The following is a 24,524-nucleotide window of genomic DNA, read 5'->3' on the forward strand; positions in this document are numbered from 1 at the left end:
AGTTGGGGAGTGTCAAACGGCTGTTCCTGAAACGGTCTCGTTTTGGAGAGAGAGAAACTTTAGAACTTCAGAAGCCAGCAGTTAGGGGCCATATGCTTCTAAAAACTGTACAGGGGATGGAGAGATACCTGGGCTTGGTTCATTCACAGCATGACAGGTTTTTACTGGTCAGGTTCAGGTTTAATCAATTGCATCATTTTGTGGCTTCACTGAGTGGGTGGGTTCGTACTGAGAAAAGGGCACCCTGCGGCTGCAACAATGTGTATCTGCAGGATTTGCTCTTTTTTACAATGTTTTGCTCTTACTTCAGTTGGCCGCAGAAGCATTTTTTAATCCTCTTGCTGAAATCATTGCACTTTAAACAAGTCAGGCCCGTGTTCTTGTACCTTCAGATGCCCCCCATCTTTTTTACAAGCCGTTTGGGCGCCTAGGAAAATGAAACCACATGAATTATTTTATGTGTTCCTTGATCTCATTAGTAATCTTATTGTCTGTTTTTATCATCATTTATGAAATTGATTTTTATCACTTATCAATTTGAATCTGTATTTTTTTATGGTGTTTTTATTTACCTAATAAAGATTTATTGAATTGAATTGACATCTTAGGGACATTTAGAAAGTTTCCCTGGCAATACATTCCTTCCATTGCTTACCATTGGCTTTGTGGTTTGTAACTCACATATTCTGGGTTTCTATTTGCTAGCTTTATTTGTTTTAGGCTGCCTGGGTTCAAATGTGTCCCTCCGAAGGAGCAAAGACTTTTCACACTACCTCTCCTTAAATCCTTCCACGGGTACTCCCTTTTGTAAACAGGCCTGTAAATCTTGTTCTTTTCTTGTCACATTTGCTGTGCATTCAAAGACAGAGGTCGAATGTCAGGCTCTGTCTTCAAGGGAGATTGGTGTTTACTTTTCTTTCTCGGACTTCAAAGTGAGAGGATTTATGTGACATTCTTGCTGGAAAGGAGGGATGAGAACGTTTTTTTCTAGCACACAGAATTCATATCAACTGTGCAAGTATTTCAGAAAATATCACAATTGGCAAAGCACAAATGTAGCACATTTTTGGGTAATTCTTAAGTGTGTTGGAAACAAATATTTTAATATGATCAGAACAAATCAATACACTAGGTGATGCCATTTCCACACATTATCATGTGTGTGATGTGTAATCTCATTAGTAACATTTAGGTCTGTGCAAATGTAATGATAATTTCAATCGAAAATGTGTTGTCTGTAATGACAGTGTGCTACCACACCATGCATACTCCACTCTACTCTGCACAACTCCACTGCACTTTACACTGCACCACTCCACTCTACACCACACCTCTGCAAACCTGCAATCTACTCCACTCTGCACCATTTCACTCTAAGCCGCTCTACTCTGCACCACTCTACTCTACACAACTGCACTTTCCACCACTCTAGTCTTGGCCGCTCCACTTTAATCCGGACAACTCCACTTAACGCCACTTTGCAACACTACACTGTACTGTCGACCACTGCCCTACAAGCCAATGCACTCTACTCTGTACCACTTCGCACTACACACCTGCACTCTATGCCGATCAACTGTACACCACTCCAATCTACTCTGCAGACCTGCACTCCGTCCATCATCTCCTTGTGTTTGCTTTGTTCGCCCTAAGTTGGCAGGGTATGCCCAGACGTGGGTCCCTTGCTCACACTGCCACTGGATTCAACCTTGCCTGGCTGAAGAGGGCTGTTAGCCAGAAACCGGTCCCAGGATGCTGGTTTCTGGTCCAGGAAGACATGGCTTGGCAGTTCGGGCTGGACTGTTCCCATGAGGCACAGGGTCAAGACTGATTTGCATAAAGCTGTGTCTGAACTGGGGTGGCAGAGTGAGCTAAAGAATGATGATGGATCAACCCAGATCTGTGACTGGGAGTGAGTGTTTGAAAAGTTTCAGCACTCCGTCCATCATCTCCTTGTGTTTGCTTTGCACTGCACTCTATGCCACAACACTCTACACCACTTTACCCCAATTCTCTACACCATTGTACTCTACGCGACTCGGAAACAATCTACTTTAAACCACTGCACTCTACTCTGCACCACTGCCCTCTATACAACTGCACTCTACTCTGCACCACTATAGCTATGCCACTCTACTCCACACCTGTGCACTTTAAGCCACTCTACACCATTGCACTCTATGACACTCTACCCTGCAACACTACACTCTCCTCCACTGCACTCTGCAGCACTCCATGCTATACCATTGCACTCTATGCCATTCCATGTCACTATACTCTTACTCTGCACCACTCTACATCACTCTACTCTGCACAGCCGCACTCTACGCAACTGTAGTCTACGCCACTGCACTCTATGCCACGCTAATCTGCACCACTCCACTCTGCTATGCACCACTGTAATCAACCCCACTACATTCTATGATACTGCAGTGTATGCCACTGAATACTATGCCGCTGCACTCTACGCCACTATACTCTTCAATGCTCTATGCCAATGCACTCTACACCTTCATGCACTCTACGCCACTCTACACAACTCTCCTCTACACCAGTGCACTCTTCACCACTGCACTCTACGGCCCTATACTCTATTCTGCACCATTCTACTCTGCACCACTCTATGCAACTGCACTCTATGCCACTCTACTCTACACGATTGCATTCTACGTCACTGCGCTCTACTATGCAACAGTCTAATCTACGCCACTGCAATCCACAATGCTGTATTGTACGCAGCTGAATTCTATGCTGCTGCACTCTACTCCACTATATTCTGCAACACTCTACGCCTATGCACTCTATACCACTCTATGCACATTCACTCTATGCCACTTCAATACAAAACATTCCACGCCTCGTCATCCCACTCTACGACACTCCACGTCACTCTCCTGTACGCCACTAACTTTCAGCCATGTTGTACAGCACCACGATGGTGCACAACATGGCTAAACCACATTGGTAAATCCAACAGCTCTTGCAGAGGTGAGACCTATTGGCTTTGCCAATGCTTGTTCTTTGAGGAAACTCAAAAGCAGGAACAATTTCAGCAAAGTGTCAAATAAAAGCCAAGATTTGTCAAAACAAAAGATCCACATTTACCTGCAAAGAGAATGCTGTTTTAGTACAAGAAAATGCGTGCACAGAAGCCTTGTAAAAACAGACTGACTACGTGCCTGGATATGAAGGCAAGCAAACTTTATATACATGTTTCCTTCCAGAGGGCCACAGAGTGTTAAGCTGAACTTGGTAAAATTATACCTGCTTATTACAGCTGAGCTCGTACAATCCATGTGAAAAGATAGATTTTTAATCAGTTTTCTTGATACTCGGCTCTTCAAACTGCAATATTTGGCACCATCTTAAAATATTCTGTTAACTGGCCTGCGTCAGCTAGGAAATTAACTACTGCCAACAGACTGCAAATTAATATACACATATTAATACTCAAAAATAAGTGACACATAATGTATTTTTTTTTTTTTTTACCTCTCTTGGTTTTGATGAAAAAAGACGGACATCTGCTGCTGAATAAATGGCCAACAATCGGGTCTGTTTTCCAGCACACTAATAAACGGATGAGGAGGGTTCCTAGTAACAAAAATAAGAAAGAACATCATGTTTTAACACGGCACAACGAAAAGGCACTTCACAGCCACATGGATAGATGCAAATGTTTATTTGCTATTCAGGAGTCTACATCCAGCCTGTAGGAAGCTGGCTCTGTATATGATATTGCCACTAGATGGTAATACCGTGCACAGAGTCCAGGGGTTCCCCAAAAGTGTACAGAGTTCAATGTAAAACCCAAAGTGCTCTATTAGTGGTATAGTGAGTGCGAGTAGCCTTAGGCCTAACGTAGAGGGGTAAGACATTTATTGAACAACAGTGATCAGTAATGGACACACGACTCAAAGGAGATCCAGAACACTTTTAGAAAATTATATTTTGTATTATTTTTTTAAGACCAAGAGCTTTGTAATAAGGTAAGTACGTTTTTAATAAAAAAATACTTTACACTTTGAAAAATCGACACATAAGATTTGCAGAACAGCTCAATATTATCCTATGAGGAAAACGGTTGTGCGGTTAATCTAATAAGTATGCAACTTCCAGTTCCAGTATCCAGCACCAAAGGTCAGCAGTGGGCAAGGAGAAGTTAAGTATCAACACTGCACCACCAGCAGCACAGGGGCGGCCGGGTGCAGAGGTCAAAATCGGAGTTCGGCCCACTGCGTTTCATTGGAGACTGGAGGTCCTTGGAGCCACGCTGCTTGCAGGTAAGTGGAAGGGTTGCAGGAACTAAGCTTTGGGCGTTAGGACCAGCACTAGGGGAGACACCAAACATACACCACCTGTGGCCCAGGGGCGGCCGAATGCAAGGTGCAAACACAGCGTCAGGTGCCCAATGCAATCCTATGGAGTTTCTTCTTTTCGGACACAGGCTGCAGGCGTCAAACCAGAGGGTCCAGACAGAACACCAGCCACAGCACAGGTAATTTGAGATGTTGGGGGTCACAGGTGCAACTGCTGGTCGAGCTCACCAAAGCCCGGGGGGCTGCGGATGCAGGGGTGCCTTTAGAACTCAGAAATCTTCTTACCGGCCCAATCGCGGTGGGGGGAACCTTCAGATCCACTCTGCGGGCGCTGTCATGCGGGTTAGGAGGTTGGCCAACACTGTATTCAGTGTCCTGGTCGCTAGGGAGACTTCCCTGGGCAGTTGGACCACTCAGACTTGGACCATCAGGGCGAGAGTGGGCACGAGTCATGAATCCACCTGGATCTGGAGTCTTTGTTGTTTTTCTTCTGGACAGGCCCGCTATCCACAGGAGATTGGAGTCTTTGTTGAAGGCAGTAGTCCCCACAGGGGATTTAGAGGTCGCTGGCTTAAAGACAGCTTGGAGAATCGTCGAAGCTGGTTTATTGTTTGTTTTGAAGCTTGTAGGAGGAGGCTTGGGATGAGTAAAAGGGAGGTGGTGGGGGATCCAAGTATGTTTCTCACCTTCTTGTACCTTGAGATGTATATCCAAGAATGTAATGTCTTGGGTACTCATTGTAACTGTGAACCTTAAATTATACGTATTTTGATTCAATTTCCTCACGGATTTGCATGCCTTTTCTTCAGACCCGGACCATAAATTAAACAAATCATCAATATAACTGGTCCAAATTAAAATATTGTCAAGGAACTCCTGATTCTACCTCTGCCCAGGCCACCTGCTTCTCCCACCAGCTCATCGCCAAATTGGCGAAGCAGGTGCCCATGGCCGTCCCCATCTTTAGAGGATAAAAGGTGCCATTATGCACAAGGATTATGTTACTTACCATGAAGGGCCCGAAGTTGGGGCGTCCGGAACAGTCTCTCTGTGCTGACCATGGCCCAAAGGCAGTGGTGGCCCAGACGCCTTGGGTTTATTGAGAACAGGTTTGGTGGGCAAAGTGGCTTTTTTACTCACGGCCGCCTGTCCCACTGGAATGTCTTCAGACTGTAGGTCTATCTCGAGCTCAGAGTCTGATTGATGAATGGAGAGGGCTTCTTCCTCCTACGCTGCTGATTATTCCATCTCCTCTTGATCGGTACCTTCTCTGAAGCTATCTGGGGTGTACTCAATGTTTTGTCCCTACATGTCCCTTCATCGAGCCCGACGATCCCGCAAAGTATTTTCAACTGAAATGACCGACAGGCGTCACAATCTTCCTCCTTGTTCTCCAGTGAAAGGCACAAGTTGCAGAGTTCATGCAGGTCGGTGTGCGGATACTTAGCGTGGCAACAGGGACAGAATTAAATCGGAGTCCATTCCATCAGCGGTAGACTCGACGAAAGAAGTGGCTAGGCCGGAAAGCCGCCGACAACTTCTTCTGGATCGAAGGAATTTTCTCACTTTTACTTTACATATGGGAATATAGGAACGCATACGAAACAAACTCCAAAGTCATGATTGATACCCATGTATAAGCTCACTGCATTTATACTGATAATTGTGAAGGTGTCTGACCACACAATATTCTCAATTCTTGTCTGAAAGTCTCCACTGTCCTTGCAATAAGCCAGAAGGGTTACTACGAAAGGCGAGAGAAAGGAGTCAATATAAATCGCCGTATTCTCCAGAAAGTTGTTATTTGAGGAGACCATCAGCCTGCCTGGTGGCTGTGTTAAGCTCTTATGCACCTTAGGTAGTACATAAAATGCAGGAACCTTAGGGTAATCAGATCTTTAAAAAAAAACAAATTCATCTGGATCCAAAATACCCAGGTCTCTCCACTTGATCAGATTCTCTTGGTATCTATGTACTGAAGCCTTCTAAATCTCAGTAGTGCTAACCTCATAGCATTCCTCTTGTGACAGTTGTCTCATATTTTCACCTTCATACATGGGAGAGTATCCATGATTACTACGCTACCCTCTTTATCAGAATATTTTATTAGTATTGAGGTGTCACTTTTTTAAAGGTTTCCAACGCTGTAAAATAGATAGTCGCCTATATGAAACCCGGGCCATGTTTCGGGTCCAGAGATCTTGGGGATAACGAGTAACCACTCGCACCAACTGTGGTGAACTACTTTTTACTCGTCCATCTACATGCACTACATGTACCAGAGTGCTAAGGGGCGACCCGGAGGAGAGGCTAGCGGTGTGCGATCCATCTTGGTTGTACTTAAACGGCTCCCGTGAGCCTTGAGCTGACGAGCTCTTGGAGACGCACCTGCGCGCCGGAGAGGCATCAGGGCCTGTGACGGTTACTTGGCGGCCTTCTCATCCACCCCAAACACTGCTCTGCTGACGAGGGAAACTGTCCCGAAACCCGGGCCATGTCTCGGGTCCAGAGATCTTGGGGATAACGAGTAACCACTCGCACCAACTGTGGTGAACTACTTTTTACTCGTCCATCTACATGCACTACATGTACCAGAGTGCTAAGGGGCGACCCGGAGGAGAGGCTAGCGGTGTGCGATCCATCTTGGTTGTACTTAAACGGCTCCCGTGAGCCTTGAGCTGACAAGCTCTTGGAGACGCACCTGCGCGCCGGAGAGGCATCAGGGCCTGTGACGGTTACTTGGCGGCCTTCTCATCCACCCCAAACACTGCTCTGCTGACGAGGGAAACTGTCCTGAAACCCGGGCCATGTCTCGGGTCCAGAGATCTTGGGGATAACGAGTAACCACTCGCACCAACTGTGGTGAACTACTTTTTACTCGTCCATCTACATGCACTACATGTACCAGAGTGCTAAGGGGCGACCCGGAGGAGAGGCTAGCGGTGTGCGATCCATCTTGGTTGTACTTAAACGGCTCCCGTGAGCCTTGAGCTGACGAGCTCTTGGAGACGCACCTGCGCGCCGGAGAGGCATCAGGGCCTGTGACGGTTACTTGGCGGCCTTCTCATCCACCCCAAACACTGCTCTGCTGACGAGGGAAACTGTCTCGAAACCCGGGCCATGTCTCGGGTCCAGAGATCTTGGGGATAACGAGTAACCACTCGCACCAACTGTGGTGAACTACTTTTTTCTCGTCCATCTACATGCACTACATGTACTAGAGTGCTATGGGGCGACCCGGGGGAGAGGCTAGCGGTGTGCGATCCATCTTGGTTGTACTTAAACGGCTCCCGTGAGCCTTGAGCTGACGAGCTCTTGGAGACGCACCTGCGCGCCGGAGATGCATCAGGGCCTGTGACGGTTACTTGGCGGCCTTCTCATCCACCCCAAACACTGCTCTGCTGACGAGGGAAACTGTCCCGAAACCCGGGCCATGTCTCGGGTCCAGAGATCTTGGGGATAACGAGTAACCACTCGCACCAACTGTGGTGAACTACTTTTTACACGTCTATCTACATGCACTACATGTACCAGAGTGCTAAGGGGCGACCCGGAGGAGAGGCTAGCGGTGTGCGATCCATCTTGGTTGTACTTAAACGGCTCCCGTGAGCCTTGAGCTGACGAGCTCTTGGAGACGCACCTGCGCGCCGGAGAGGCATCAGGGCCTGTGACGGTTACTTGGCGGCCTTCTCATCCACCCCAAACACTGCTCTGCTGACGAGGGAAACTGTCCCGAAACCCGGGCCATGTCTTGGGTCCAGAGATCTTGGGGATAACGAGTAACCACTCGCACCAACAGCAGTGAGAGGTGTGCAGCAGTGTGAGGCGTGCAGCGGTGTGAGGCATGCAGCAGTGTGCGGCGTGCAGCAGTGTGCAGCATGCAGCAGTGTGAGGCGTGCAGCAGTGTGTGGCGTGCAGCAGTGTGTGGCGTGCAGCAGTGTGTGGTGTGCAGCAGTGTGCAGCATGCAGCAGTGTGAGGCGTGCAGTATTGAGAGGCGTGCAGCAGTGAGAAGCGTGCAGCAGTGAGAGGTGTGCAGCAGTGTGAGGCGTGCAGCGGTGTGAGGCGTGCAGCGGTGTGCGGCGTGCAGCAGTGTGCAGCATGCAGCAGTGTGAGGTGTGTGGCGTGCAGCAGTGTGTGGTGTGCAGCAGTGTGTGGCGTGCAGCAGTGTGCAGCAGTGTGCAGCGCGCAGCAGTGTGAGGCGTGCAGCAGTGTGAGGTGTGCAGCATGCAGCAGTGTGAGTAATGCAGCAGTGTGCAGCAGTGTGAGGCGTGCAGCAGTATGAGGCGTGCAGCAGTGTGAGGCGTGCAGCAGTGTGAGGCGTGCAGCATTGTGTTGTGCAGCAGTGTGAGTAATGCAGCAGTGTGCAGCAGTGTGTGGAGTGCAGCAGTGTGTGGCGTGCAGCAGTGTGTGGCGTGCAGCAGCGTGCGGCGTGCAGCAGTGTGAGGCGTGCAGCAGTGTGAGGCGTGCAGCAGTGTGAGGTGTGCAGCAGTGTGCAGCATGCAGCAGTGCGAGTAATGCAGCAGTGTGCAGCAGTGTGAGGTGTGCAGCAGTATGAGGCGTGCAGCAGTGTGAGGCGTGCAGCAGTGTGAGGCGTGCAGCATTGCGTTGTGCAGCAGTGTGAGTAATGCAGCAGTGTACAGCAGTGTGTGGAGTGCAGCAGTGTGAGGCGTGCAGCAGTGTGTGGAGTGCAGCAGTGTGAGGCGTGCAGCAGTGTGAGGCGTGCAGCAGTGTGTGGCGTGCAGCAGTGTGTGGCGTGCAGCAGTGTGAGTAATGCAGCAGTGTGAGTAATGCAGCAGTGTGCAGCAGTGTGAGTAATGCAGCAGTGTGCAGCAGTGTGAGGCGTGAGGCGTGGGACAGTGTGCAGCATGCAGCAGTGTGAGTAATGCAGCAGCGTGCAGCAGTGTGAGGCGTGCAGCACAGTGTGAGGCGTGTAGCAGTGTGTGGCATGCAGCAGTGTGTGGCATGCAGCAGTGTGGCATGCAGCAGTGCGTGGCGTGCAGCAGTGTGTCATGCAGCAGTGTGCAGCATGCAGCAGTGTGAGTAATGCAGCAGTGTGCAGCGTGCAGCAGTGTGAGGTGTGCAGCAGTGTGAGGCGTGCAGCAGTGTGAGGCGTGCAGCAGTGTGAGGCGTGCAGCAGTGTGAGGCGTGCAGCAGTGTGAGGCGTGCGGCAGTGTGAGGCGTGCGGCAGTGTGAGGCGTGCGGCACTTTGCAGCGTGCGGCAGCGTGAGTAATGCAGCAGTGTGCAGCGTGCAGCAGTGTGCGGCGTGCAGCAGTGTGTGGCGTGCAGTAGTGTGTGGCGTGTGGCAGTGTGTGGCGTGCAGCAGTGTGGCGTGCAGCAGTGTGAGGCGTGCAGCAGGGTGAGGCGTGCAGCAGGGTGAGGCGTGCAGCAGGGTGAGGCATGCAGCAGTGTGAGGCGTGCAGCAGTGTGAGGCGTGCAGCAGTGTCAGGCGTGCAGCAGTTTCAGGCGTGCAGCAGTGTCAGGCGTGCAGCAGTGTCAGGCGTGCAGCAGTGTCAGGCGTGCAGCAGTGTCAGGCGTGCAGCAGTGTCAGGCGTGCAGCAGTGTGAGGCGTGGGGGGAAAACATGCACTGAGAAAGAGTGGGGGGAGCACCAGTTAACAAAAGAGTGGGGGAGGGGATACTCGAGCCGACGAAAGAGTGGGGGGAAAAAAGCTCGCGCCGACAAGAGTGGGGAAAAAAGCTCGCGCCGACAAGAGTGGGGAAAAAAGCACTAGCAGACGAAAGAGTGGGGAAAGGAATACACAATCCGACGAAAAAAGCATGAGTCAGAGAAGAAAGTAAAATGTGAGCCAGAGAAAGACAGGAAATAAGTAACAAGCCATGTAGAAAAAAAACTCTTGGCATTGCTGTGGTAGGGGCGGGGGAGTGCATTCCTTTCAAGTCTGATGCGGGGGGCGGGGGAGCGGCAGCCTTTGACGTCTGATGCCGAGGCACAGACAAATGGTGGTGTGTGATGTGGCTGGCGATGATGTGCACGCGCATAGCTCACATGAACTGTACGCGATCCGCAGCTAGGTAGACTTTTCTTTTCTGCTTACTATAATCTTGCCTATTTATCCCTGCGGGATAGAATAGGAAAGACCTAAAAATTAAAGTGGATTAATCGTAGCCTGTAGTTTGGTGATAACTGTTCCATCTGAGAGCAGCAGAAGTGCCATTGTTCTTCCGTTCTGGTTAGGTCAGCCTCCCTTTCCCAATCCTCTCTGGAGGTTGTACTAGTAACTGGGTAATCTCTCTGTGTCATGCTATATATACACGTGTGATCAATTTGCAGGGGGATGGATTACTTAAAACATTCTCCAGGGCTGATAGAGCGGGCTGTTCAGCAGGGAACCCAGCAAATCTGGCCTTGCATGCTGCTATGAGCTGATAGTACAGCAGCATATCTGAGGCAGTAGGCGCTTGTGTGCCACACATATGTGCCATAGTCAAGAATTCCCCGTTTGGGAAAAGATCGCCCCCTGTCTCTAGGTTGTGCGCTTTAGCTCTCAACTTAATGGCCTTGTCCATTAAGGGCCAAATCAGCGGGTTATCTCCTATAGGTATAGACGGTGCATACATTACTTCTTGGTGCGCTCTCTTAGCTATGCCCTTCCATGCCCACCTATTCATCTCCACCGTATCTATTTCTTCATGGGGTCGTTTATATGGTGCATATAGCCGTTTTCAGTGGTAAAGGTGTAACCTTATCTATTTCTATTGCCACATGGGGCTGAAATGGCGTGGGGTGATGCCAATAGTGCAGATATTGCGCCTGTGCGCTGTAGGCGTATAATTCAAAATCTGGAGCGCCTAGCCCTCCTTGCGTAAATGGTAGCGTCAGTACCCTCCATGGGCAGCCCTGCCTTGTCCCTTTTGTGATAACAAAGGGATCAGATACGTGTCCATTAACTCTGACTTGTGCTGCCGGGTTTGTATATAATATTTGAATTTGCCTAATGAATATGGGGCTTAGGCCCATACGGGTCTGTAAAGTAAAGAGGAATTTCCAGTTTAGCGAGTCAAGCGCTTTTGTGGCGTCCAACAATGTCGCCACAGCTTGTACATGAGGGGCTAAGTAATGTAATGTAATGTAGTGTGCCAAAGAGTGTTCTCAGATTATGCCCAGTGGAGTGCCCTGGTATAAAGCCTGATTGGTCTGGCAGCGCAATCTGGGGCAACATGGGTTGTAGTCTATTTGCTAATAATTTGGCATATATTTTGGCGTCCAAATTTATCAGTGACAATGGACGATACGAATCCGGATTAGTTGGGTCCTTGCCTGGTTCAATATAGTAATGATTATAGCCTCGCGAAGCGTCGGGGGGAGTCTACCAGTGTCAATCGCTTCGAGAAAAACCTGCAACAGTCTGGGAGCCACTATCTCGGCATATTCTGTGTAAAAGGCCGCCGTCAGGCCGTCCGCCCCTGGGGCCGTGTCAGCCGGCATGCTATTTATTACTTGCCATATATCTTCTGTCATTATTGGCAGCTCAATGTATTCCCTGGTGGCGTCATTAAACCATGCCAGAGCCACGTCATCTAGATAATCATCTATGTCAGCCTCGGTCTGTGTGTGAGGTGTACAATTGCCCATAATACCGCGCCATTTCACATAAAATATCTGGTGGTGCTCTCACCATTCCCCATCTTCCGAACGCAATTCAGTTATGTACTCTGATCCTCTGGCCATGCGTAGCAGTCCCGCTAACGTTTCTCCATAACGTCTAGATTGTGTGTACTTAGAGAGATAGTTTGTTTCCCTTTCTGCCTCCTCTTGAAAATTCGTCAGCTTGGTCCGTATCTGTGCTACAGTGTCAGGGGCTGGGTCTGCACGTTGTGAATTTTCTAGGTCCCCTATCTCCCGTTCTAATCTCTGTAAGGTGTTGCGTATGTCCTTTAACACTCCAGATTTAAGCGACATGTAATGACCCCTTATTATTACTTTAAATGCCTCCCACAAAGTCCCCGGTGAGTCTACCGTGCCCTCATTGAGCTCGAAGTATTCCACAACCTTTTCCCTCAGCTCCTCGTGAAAGACCAAGTCTAACAAAGCGGTTGATGGAAATCTCCACGTGAAAGGCTGGGCATATGCAGGAGGGACAGTCAATTGCATCTGCGCTGGTGCGTGGTCTGAGAAAGTACGGGGTAGATGTGTGGCATCCAACAGCCAGGTATGCCGGTCCTTACAGCCAAGCCAGAAATCTAGTCATGACCATGCGTTGAGTTGGTGCGTTACACATGTCTCCTCTCTCGCTCTAGGGTGTAGTGTTCTATAGGAGTCGGCCAACTGAAGGTCTTCTATGATGGTGTGTAACATTGCTGCCGCCTGTGGGTGATGCACCGGGGACGCTCCCTGCCTGTCAGCAGACGGCGAGAGTACAACATTAAACCCCCCCCCACATGATTGCCATATGGCCTAAGGTCTGTAACTGCTGTCCAATGTGGTGAAAGAAGTCTGGGCTGTCGGTGTTCAGCCCATATGTGCTCACCAAAGCCACGGGAGTGTGACACAACGTCCCCTGCAGGATGATGTATCTACCGGCTCTGTCCTTTATCGTAAGGTGTGTCTGCAATGTAGCCCCCTACGGATCAATATCGTCACTCCCCTTGAATAACCAGCTTCTATTATCATTCCCCACCTTCTATGCCGGAGCACCCCTGCCAGTGTATCAATTAAGTGCGTCTCTTGTAGGAAAGAAATATCTACCTGTGTCTGATAGGGTAAGAGTGGATTAGCCTCATCTTCCTGCGGTCATTAAGGCCTCTGACATTCCACGTAAGGCATTTTAGGTTAGTCAGATACATGGCTACAAGGACTCCAGAGGGGATTCACAAAATGTAGCCAATGTAAGGCATGCAAAATCGGCCAAAATACAAAAACTATATTGAATCCCAGAGGGAAGATTTTTAATATAGAAGATACCATCACTTGTAATACCACACATGTGGTTAATTGCTTGGAATGCCAATGTGGCAAACGTTACATTGGCAGCACTATCTGTCCCCTAAAAAAAGAGGATCTTGGAACACACAAGAGCCATTCAAAACAAAGATCTAACTTATGCAATGTCAAAACATTTGGTAACGCATCCAGGCAAAACATGGAAAGACATCAGTTATTTTGGACTGCAATGGTGCCTGTGAATGAAAAAGGAGAAAATCGAACCCTCAAATTGTGAAGGCTGGAATCTAAGCTGATTATGAGATTCAAAACAAAATTCCCGACAGGCTTGAACGGGGATGAAGAGATGTACATACATCTCTGAAACAAGAAAATGGACAGAAACAAAGAATGATGGCTAAATCCTCAATGCAGATCGAAACATCTTGAATGAACACTGGAGACAATTTGGTAAGACGGAGGTGACTGGACAACAATGTAAGGCATCCATCAAGGCGATCTCTGCAAGGCAGTGAGCCAACATAATGAAACTGTGTCAAAAATTACATTAAAAAAATTCTAAGAAGACATTGCGTTAAAAAATCTGACAAATATTGTTAAAAGAAATCATCAAGGACATAAGGATATATGAATAATTAAATATTACATAGAGTCACTTAGACTATTATGTAGTAAGAAAGTATGGCAATGATAAACACAGATTTGATACAGGATGAAATGACTATGACAAATGAACTGCAGAATAAGTCTGATAAAATGTCAACCAAATTACCTAACCAAAAAGTTCAAAAGTAATCATAAATAAGATCTGGAACACGGTAAACGGTTTTCAAAGTAGAAATGAAAGACTGTTTTTAAAATTTACACAATGAGTGAACAGTAAAAGAACTACCATACCCAGAATGCAACATAACATGCACAATGGTGTTAAGGTATAAAACACAGAAACTGTGAAGGGACTAATGTTTTTTGCACCATGATCAAGCCCAGCAGGGTGAAACGCATTGGTGAGGAGAAGATATGGCTCTGCTAAAACCTTGATTACATTCGCCATACTGCCTTAACTGAGAGAGTGCTGCGTTTTTTTTGGTGAGAGATATATATATATATATAGTCACTGAAAAAAACATAGGTTTCAAGGACGTTATAGTTAGCTGGACATTTCACTCTTACAAAACCATAGAAATTCAGCCGTTATAGTTAGTATACCTAACTATAACTTGCGCCCCCACAATGCACTGCTGATGACGTCACATATTACATCACTCATGACATGCTCAGTGACATCACTGATGACATCACTCATGACATCGCAAATGACATCACTGATGACATCATCCACGTGATCATCTGATGCACCTCCTCATACCCTAATAAAACCTTTCATACACCCTCTCTAAGATACAGACCACCAATATCGAAACCTATGGTTTTTTTCAGTGAATTTCTAAGTTTTTTTAAATGCTAACTTCTACCTATAACGTCCCTGAAACCAATAGTTTTTTCAGTGAATTTCAAAGGTTTTTTAAATGCTAATTTCTAACTATGCCTACAAAGGTAGGACATGTGATGAAAGAGGAAGAAAAGCGCAGAAAGAAGCAAGACAAATGCAGAAAGAGGCAACAGAAATACAGAAAGATGAAGAGAAGTGCAGGAAGAAGAAGAGATGTGCAGAAAGAACCAACAGAGGAGCAGAAAGTCCTCCTGTGCCCCCAACATTTTGCTGATGGGTACTGGTGGTAACTGACTGACTAACCAGGCCTAGAGCCAGTGCTATGCTAAAAGACACTTAGAATACAGTGAAAAACCTACATACACTAGGGAACACTATGTGTTGGGGTAACCCTGTGATTAGCATGAACTCCTCTGTATTTGGGATTGTAACAGTGATCAGTTAGTACCTGGATCATTGCATTAGTACATAACTACTGACTGAAAGATTAGAATACTGCAAGGAGAGTGCCTTTGTGAATTTATAAGTGCTTGGGTATTGGCAGAGTGTTTGGATTAGTACAAGGTAGTGGTTGGGTGACTGGAGGACTGCACAGGGAGTGACAGGGTGATTGCTAGACTGCATGGGTACTACCAGGGGAATTGAAGGAGCGAATGAGAAGTGTGTAGGTGGTTAGAGGACTGCATGGGTAGTACAAAGGGATTGTAGCAGTGCAGGTGTTGGTGCCTGGATCATTGTATGACTACATGGGTAGTAACTGGAGGATTAGCGTACTGCGAGGAGAGTGAATGGTGAATTTATAAGTGCTTGGGTTTTGGCGCAGTAATTAGATAAGGACATAGGACTGGCTGGGTGATTGGAGGACTGCATAGGTAGTTCCAGGGAGATTACTGGACTGCATAGGTAGTCCTCAATGGATTGCAGCAGTGCATGTGTTAGTGACTGGGTCATTGCATGAGTACATGGGTAGTGATTGGATGATTAGAGTGCTGCAAGGACAGTGCATGATGATTTTATAACTGCTTGGGATTTGGCGGAGTGATTGGATAAGTACATAGTGCTGGCTGGGTGATTGGAGGAGTGCATGGGTAGTGACAGAGGGATTTCTGGAGTGCATGGGTACTATCTGGTAATTGGAGGAGTGAATCAGTAGTGTGTAGGTGGTTAGAGGTCTGCATGGGAAGTGCTTAGGGGATTGTAGTATTGCATGTGTTAGTGCCTGGGCCATTCCAGGAGTACATGGGTACTGACTGGAAGATTAGAGTACTGCAAGGAGAGTGCATGGTGAATTTATAAATGCTTGGGTTTTGGTAAAGTGTTTGGATAAGTACATGGTGCTGGCCAGGTAATTAAAGGAGTGCATGGGTACTGACAGGGCGATGGCTGGACTGCATGGGTAGTGCTCAGGGTATTGTAACAGTGCATGAGTTAGCGTATGGGTCACTGCATGAGTGCATGTGGTACTGACTGGATAATTAGAGAACTGCAAGGAGAGTGCATGGTGAATTTATAAGTGCTTGGGTTTTGGCGGAGTGACTGGATAAGTACACGCATGTCACATCAGTCCCGCTCCCTCCCTTCACCACTGTGCAAACGCACCCCCTGGCATGTTTTAAGTTGGAGGATTAATTCCCCTTGAATCCTGAGGGTCCATGGGGCCTAACTAGCCCACCAGGTACCTTCAGTAAGCGCCACAGAGCTGCGTTGAAGAGAGGTGGTCCAAGGCCACGCCCCTTTTTACACCTCTCTGCAACGCAGCTCTGAGGCGCTTACTGGAGGTACCTGGTGGGCTAGTTGGACCCAAGGGACCATCAGGATTCAAGGGGACTTAATCCCCCAACTTAAAACGCGCAATGGAGCGCGTTTGCACACTTATCACATCAGGCTCCACCCCTGCCTTCACCACTGTGCAAACGTGCCACGAGGCTCGTTTTAAGTTCGGGGATTAAGTCCCCTTAAATCCTGAAGGTCCCTGGGGTCCAACTAGCCCACCAGGTACCTCCAGTGAGCCCCGCGTCCTGCAGGAGCCGGCTTTGCTTTTCCACATTGGGAGCTGCTGACATGCAGCTCCCCGTGTGGAAAAGCAATTTGCTTTGAATTTTGGAAGAGAGAGCAGGCTTCCTGCTCTCGCTTCCAAAATCCAAAGCAAGTTTGCTATGACAGGACGGGAGCCGCACGGCTCCAGCCCTGCCATAGCAAACAGCAGTGTCCCAGGGGTGGGCATCCTGGGACACTGCAGGAGCCGGCCCGGGGGGTGGCGTCCCAGGGCCACCAAGGCCTCCCAAAGTGATTGAAGCCCCGGGGAGGTGGTGGTCCCGGGGGCTCAGGGGTCCATAAAGGACCCCCCCCATTTTACATTTTTAGTGCCCCAGGGATGTGGGGGTCCCCGGGTGTGAGGGGGGGCGTGAGCCACCAACACAGCATTAAAAATTAATAAAAATAGAAGCCCTTGGGGGTGGCTGTCCTTGGGGCTTCAGGGGGGCTGTGTGCCCCACCAATATTTGACAAAAGCCCTGGGGGGTGGCGGTCCCCGGGGCTTGGAGGCCCCCCAAAAATTAAACTAGCCCCGGGGGTGGCGGTCCCTGGGGCTACAGGGGCTTCCGCGGGCCCCTGCTAATATTTTATAATAATGCCCCCGGGACCTGGCCCACCCGAAGTCCTCAATTAAATGAAGCACCTGATCCCGCGCTTCATTTATTTTTTCATTTTGGCGGGATTCGCAACCCCAACGTGAATTTTGCCGAATTGTTTTTTAAAAAAATGCTTTTTTAGGCCCTGGGGAACCTAGTGGGACCCCCTGAGCAGGCCTAGGGGGTCAGGGTGTTTCTACCCTGCTCCCTTTTACTGTTTTAAACATTTTTTTTTACTCTTTTCTTGTGACTCGGTTCTACCGAGAGTGTTGGCAGCCAATCACAGTGAAGCTCAAGCTCGGGAGGGGTGGCGACTCCACTGCGTCCCTAGATATCGAAACTTTTTCTTTTTCAAATTTCTCTGGAACTACTGAATAGATTTACACCATTTAAAATAAGGTATCTTTGTAAACCAAGGGCTACATTTTTGCCAAATTTGGTGTAATTCCATTCAGCAGTTCGGGCTGTAGCTGTGTCTAAAGTTTCCTATGGAAAATTATATGGGGAAAACACGTTTTGGGACCCCCCTTTTTTCTCAGCCCCCGCTTGTCGAATCACCCCGAAACTTTCAAGGCAGGAGCTGACCAGAGCGGGCCACTAGTTTTGAAAATGTCGCGAACATTCTTCAACCGGCGCCAAAGATATTAAGAAAACAAAAAATGCTAATCCTATGGAAACTAGGTCCTAACTACAACTACCTACTGGCAACCGCAGTAGGTAAAAGAAAAAAAAAATATATATATATATATGTATATATATATATATATATGTATATATATATATATATATATATATATATATATATATATATATCAGTCAGTCAAATGCACTTTATTCGATTCGTTAAATTCATAAAAGCAATAAAACATTTATATACAATTAAAAAACACTTATTTCATACATATACACAATCATTGCAGAATCATTAGTGGTGCATATTAGGGATAAGAGCAAATCTAGGTGTATTATAAATATTTCAAAGTTATTGCACGCTTTACTATACAGAATCCCTCAGTGGGCATTTTGTGATTTAATTCTATGAGCCGCCACCAAGAAACTGGCCACACAAAAGATAACACGGGTACTGCATAAAGACTGTAAATAAACAAAGGCAGGTCTGACCTGGATAAAACCTGCCTCTCTTAATAAAGGTGCCAGGTATTTCTTCCTGGGTACCGTGTACAGGCTACAAAACATGATAAAATGCATAGAATCCTGTAGGGAGAATTCATCACAGCTACATGGGGGGACACTTTCCGGTTTGCACCATGAATGGTAAGTGCCTAGGCAGTAATGTATTAAATTAAATCTAAATTTAAATAGCAAAAACCTATGAAAGGGCTTAGTAACAATTCTAAGGTAAGGCTCAAGGGAAGGTGAACTTAGTAACAGATAATGTTGTCTGACCGTTGGTTTCGTCAGTTCCCGCTCTTCCCGAGCTACTCTTGCCACCTCTAAAAGGTTATTTTTAGTCCAGGTCACGTCCTCCCGCCTAATACTAGATGGGGCGTTGTATAAATCCAGATGTCCTAGCCGTGCAAAAGTATATCTTACATATTCTAGCCAGGGAATTTTCATAGCATGGTCTAGTGACATAACATCTGTGAAGATGGAGTGATTGAGTGTTAACTCGTCATTAAGCCATGTCTTAGCCAGAATAATAGGGGGGCCATTCTGATTCTATCAGTAACATAGTCGAGTCCCACCTCCCCATGGATTGAGAATGTAGGTGTGGACTGAGGGGTAGATAACAAACGTCTCAGAAATGTATTTTCCGCCTTTTGTATCTGTTCTTGTGACACATAACCCCATAGTGGGGAACCATACATGACTATGGAAATACATTTAGAATCATAGATTTTTAGTAGAGCATCCATGGGCCTAGCGCCCAGTCTTTTTGAAAAACTCAGCAAGGCTGAGGTTGCTCTCACCATAGATAGACTTTTAGCCTTCATTTGTGGGCCCCACGTGCCCTTCTCATCAAAAATTACTCCCAGGTAGGGAAACACTTCCACCCTCGACACAACTGCCCCCTTACAGAAAGAGGATATGGTTTTCCTCCTCTTTGTGTGTGTGTATATATATATATATATATATATATATATATATATATATATATATATATATATATATATTAAACAATTGATGAACTATAAACGTGATGAACTATAAACAATTACAACGAAATCCATTTGTTGATATAACGACTGAACTACACAAACTGATTCAACAATGGCAAGAAAAGGGACTGATCAGCAAGGAGGAAACAAAATACCTCACTGTTACACATCCAATAACCCCTAACATGTACTTCCTGCCAAAGATTCACAAAACATTAATCAATCCACCAGCCCGACCAATAATATCAAGCTGTGGCTCACTGTATGAAACTGTAGCATCATATGTGGATTATTTCTTGGCACCTATCGTCCCCACCCTCAATTCATTCATCAAAGATACCAGTGATCTTTTAAGAATAATCATGGAGACTGATTGGCATCCTGAATATTGGTTAGCCACCATTGATGTTGTCTCGTTGTACATGTTAATACAACACGACATAGGATTAACAGCAATCAAATATTTCTTCAAACAAAGACCAATATCTGATTTGAGACATACTAACATGCTGTTAACTATGATAACTTTCTGCCTAACCAACAATGTGTTCCTATTCAACAAGAACTTTTATGTACAAATATGCGGTTGTGCTAGGGGCGTTTCCTTCTCTCCAAGCTATGCCAACCTCACCATGGGTTGGTGGGAGAAAAACATAGCTTGGAGAGAAGAAAACGAGAATTATACCACGGATGTGGTATTATGGCTCAGATTCATAGACAACCTTTTCCTCCTCTGGAAAGGTCCAAAACAGAAACTGATAGAGTATATAGAAATTCTTAATCAAAATGAAGTGGGACTGAAATTCACTTTCAACATCCAGAAAACAGAGATTGACTTTTTAGACACCAAGGTCTATGTGAAGAACAATAAATTAGAGACAACAGTCTTCAGAAAGAAACCTCCACAAACAGCGTGCTACACGGCACGAGTTTCCACCCTACATCATTAAAACAAAGCATTCCCTATGGCGAATTTTTACGCTTGAAACGCAACTGCTCTGAACCATCAGAAATGGAAAATAAATTCAAGGAAACTAAAGATCGTTTCGCCAACCGTGGATATAGACATGCTGACATACTACGAGGTGAACAAAGAGCAAGGGTGAAAACAAGAACGGAAACCCTCATACCCAAGAACAGAAGAAATATCAAGGCAGATGATGACAAACCACGACTGATTCTAACGTACTCAAAGGAAAGCTTCAAAATACGACATATCCTAACAAAATACTGGAATGTTCTAAAAAAAGACACAGAAATAGGATCATTGATGGGAGATAGACCATTGATAACATTCCGGAAAGCTCCTTCAATTTAAGATACCTTGGTAAATAGTCATTTCAAAAAAGACAAACCCGTTACTTGGCTGGACAAACGACAACTAGGCTTCACCAAATGCCAATCATGCAAGGCATGTAAAATTGGTCAGAATCTCAAGTGTCTGAAAGATCCAAAAGGAAGAAACTTTGAAATAAAAGACAAAATAACCTGTGACTCACAGTTTGTGGTCTATCAACTACAATGCTACTGCGGTCTGAAATACATTGGGTCAACTATATGTCCTCTCAAAAAGAGAATACTTGAACATATTCGATCAATTCAAAACAACGACTACAGTTATGACATTGCGAAACATCTGAAAAGCCATCCAGGTAAAACCTGGAAAGATATAAAGTATGCGGGAATTGCAATGATAAAAGAGAACGAACGTGGTGGAGACAGACACAAAAAACTGAGACGTCTTGAATCTAAATTAATAATAAGATTCAAAACCCGGAGCCCATGGGGACTGAACGTGGATGAGGAAATGTATGTACATCTCTGATACTTAGAACAAACATGAACAATCAAGGATTGATTGCAAACTTTGAAAATTGTGATGTTGACAATGAACAGTAACCCTATTTGAATTTGGACCAGTATCAATCTGGTCTACTGCAATCTGTACTCTAATGAATTAAGATCGTAAAACATGTTAAGTAATTTGATACAATTTATTGGCATTCAAGCCTAGGCAGACCAGGAGATCGACATGGATGTTTCAATGGGACAAATAACAAACAAAGGCACTTAGCCAACAACGCTCAATGACACTCAGTCACAAATCAGACGCGAAAAATTCGCGATCACAAGATGATGATTTAGGAATTTATCCGAGCAATCACATCCAGTTAGATGGCATATGCTGCCAACTGAGATTAATCTTGTCCCATAATGTTTCAAAAAGGTCGAACACCGGCCTGTCGAAAGCTAAGGATGAGCTTTAATAAAAAAATCGGCAATTATCAAAAACTACCACGCCCATAATGCAACGTAACACTGCCACATGGTGTCTATGGTATAAAAAGGAGGCATAAACAAAGGACAAATGTTTGTTAACCGTGATCAGGGACATTTACTGTCCGAAACGCGTAGGTGGGGAATACCTACATGAAATAAAAAACCGAAAAGAACCCTTGGAGTGGTGTGCGGCGTCTTCTTTATTGAAGGTCTGTTTGCTTACAAATAACTTGCGAGGCTGTCCTAACCTCGCCGCCAGCACCAGCTATCAAGCTGCTCCCCCCGCCTGGGACATTTGCTCGATATATATATATATATATATAGACCGTCCGTTTTTGATGCACTTCATTTTGCACAAGGTGTGTAAATAAATCTGTGAAAACCAACCTGTTGCTGTGCCGTGTCTTCATCTGCAGGAATCGTGGGAAGGAGAAACATAAATATATATATATATATATATATATATATATATACATACATACATACATACATACATACATATATATATATATATATATATATATATATATAACAAGGACGGAAATGGAGGAGGAGCTTGGCGGGCATCCGAGATGGCCGCTTGAGCACAGCGCTCTCCGGACCCTCGCCGCTCCCGACATTTTATCCTGGCTGAATCCTGATTTCTTGCAAGAATTCGTGTAGGGGACGCTTGGCTGATTACCCTGACACTTTTCAGGAATCGATTTGGATCTCGTATTCCTGAGTTATGGTGCTCTGAACTTTTGGGCTCCGCCCTTGAGGTGCGCCCGGGACGGGGTGCGGTACTGTAGCCGTCCTGCAATTGAACAACAACGGCAGGAGATCTGGCCTTGTGGGTCCCCCCTTCCTAGGTTTCGGTTTCGATTCTGTTCCGACTTGGGCCACGGCTGTGGATGTCGTGTTGCGACTGAGACTTGGAGGCAGATCGGCTGTTGGGCTTTCATGTGACCTATTTGCTGGTTTGGCGACCTCTACCCGAGTTGTGCCCCCCCTTTTTATGTACTTTTGATCCTGTACTTTGGGTGTCGGGCCCGTCGAACCTGGTGGCTCGTCCTGTGACGCATCTTCAAAATGGCGGGCAGAGGGGACAGAGAGACGCGCAAGACGAAAACACCTCTGCGCGGAGCTCCAGTTCAATCGAATGTCATGGACCGTTATACCCATTCTAAGGGGTCCCCCGGAGCTGCCCTGCCTGGTTCTAGTATTGCGTCCGAACGAATTTTGGAAGAAACGGCGGAGCCCTCCTTACAGGATATCATGGGCGCCATCTCGGGTGTGAGAGAATCCATCGGCCTACAGTACGAGGCCTTGGCCCACAAACTTGACACCGTGGCTATTGAGGTGAATCTGATTCGTGCTGATCTCGGCAAGACGAATGAGAGGGTACAATCACTGGATATTAAATCCTCTAGCCTTACGAATGACGTCTCGGAGCTCCAAACTGAGATTGGGAATCTCCGTCGGGGGAACGACTTCATGACCCGTCGCCTGGAGGACTTTGAAAATAGGGCGCGTCGCTGCAATGTTCGCCTGGTTGGTGTACCGGAAAACCCTGAACCCCACTCGGTGGATCTCCTGGTTGAGGATCTGGTCTTGAACCATTTGGCCCCTTCTGGTCTCACAAAATTTTTCACGGTGGAACGTGCACATCGTGTTCCAGGGGGCAAAGTCAAGCCGGGAGCCCCGCCGAGACCCATTGTGGCGAAGCTTTTTCATTATAGAGACCGGGACGCTATCCTGCAGGCCTCGCGGGTGAAGGGCCCGGTGGCCTTTGAGAACGCTACGGTGAACTTTTACCCGGACTTTTCCCAACAGGTTCAGAGACAACGTATGGAGTTTCGTGGTGCCAAGAAACGTCTCCGGGATCGGGGCCTACGTTACGCCATGCTCTTTCCCACTAGACTCCGGGTTGAATACAATGAACGTACCCTTTTCTTTGATCGGCCAGATGCTGTTAATGACTGGCTGGACTCATTGCCTGACCGTCCTCCTGAGACAGACTCCGCCGCTCACCCTGGCGGTGCCGAAGGTGGTGTGGAGATCTAACTGTTTGGCTCTTATGTCTTATTTTGAATACATTCTCAGGAGTGTTGACCGGCGTCCCCCTGCATTGTGATCATTCTGTCTTTTCGTTTGTTATTTTTGTTCTTGCTGAGGTCGGGGGGTGGATGGAACGGAGACCTTTCCTCCTCCGGGGTCTTTGTGTAGAATAGGGGTTCTTGGGCGACAGGCACACTGCAGGTTGGGGTGGCTCTTTAGCTTTTTGCAGGGGTGCAGGGTGGGGGGTGTTTCTCTTCAGTCTGGGGGAGGGGGGTTGGGAAGTTTTTTCTTTTCTGTGTGTTGTTTTCAAGGCGATTTGCTCCTGTGTTTACTGTTGTTTCTGATGTCTAGCTCATGGACGAGGGGTCTTGGCTCGGGTGGTTGGGATGGGGGGTAGAGGGTTGAAATTTCTTTCCTGGAACGTTAATGGCCTGGGAGATCGTATTAAGCGCAGTGTGGTCTTAAAATGTATTCGACGTTTGTCACCGGACATTGTTTTCATGCAAGAAACCCATTTGGTTGGTAATGTTTGTTATGCGATGAATAGATGGGGCTACCGCCTTGTGGCGCACTCAGGGTTTACCTCCGGATCTAGGGGTGTGGGTATTCTTGTTCGAACCTCCCTCCCCTTGGCTATTGATGAGGTGATTCATGATGACCGTGGGAGATATACTGTCCTGGTGGGTAGATATGAAGGCCGCACCCTGTCTCTCTTCAATGTTTATGTTCCCCCGGGTTTGCAAGCCTCTACTTTTACTGACTTGGGCCGTGTTCTGTTG

At 46.8% G+C, this 24,524-nt stretch overlaps 1 protein-coding gene across 1 annotated transcript in view; it reads right to left on the reverse strand.

Annotated features, from left to right (window-relative positions):
* The window catches only part of FOCAD (focadhesin), a 1,210,644-nt gene that overhangs the window by 1,015,524 nt on the left and 170,596 nt on the right, over positions 1-24,524 (reverse strand). Inside the window, exon 6 of the mRNA XM_078675948.1 lies at positions 3,493-3,594. Coding sequence (XP_078532074.1) covers positions 3,493-3,594 — 102 coding nt within the window. The remainder of the gene's footprint in view (positions 1-3,492; positions 3,595-24,524) is intronic.

The sequence above is a fragment of the Lissotriton helveticus genome, chromosome 2_1 (genome assembly GCF_964261635.1).
Source record: "Lissotriton helveticus chromosome 2_1, aLisHel1.1, whole genome shotgun sequence".
Taxonomy (NCBI): domain Eukaryota; kingdom Metazoa; phylum Chordata; class Amphibia; order Caudata; family Salamandridae; genus Lissotriton; species Lissotriton helveticus.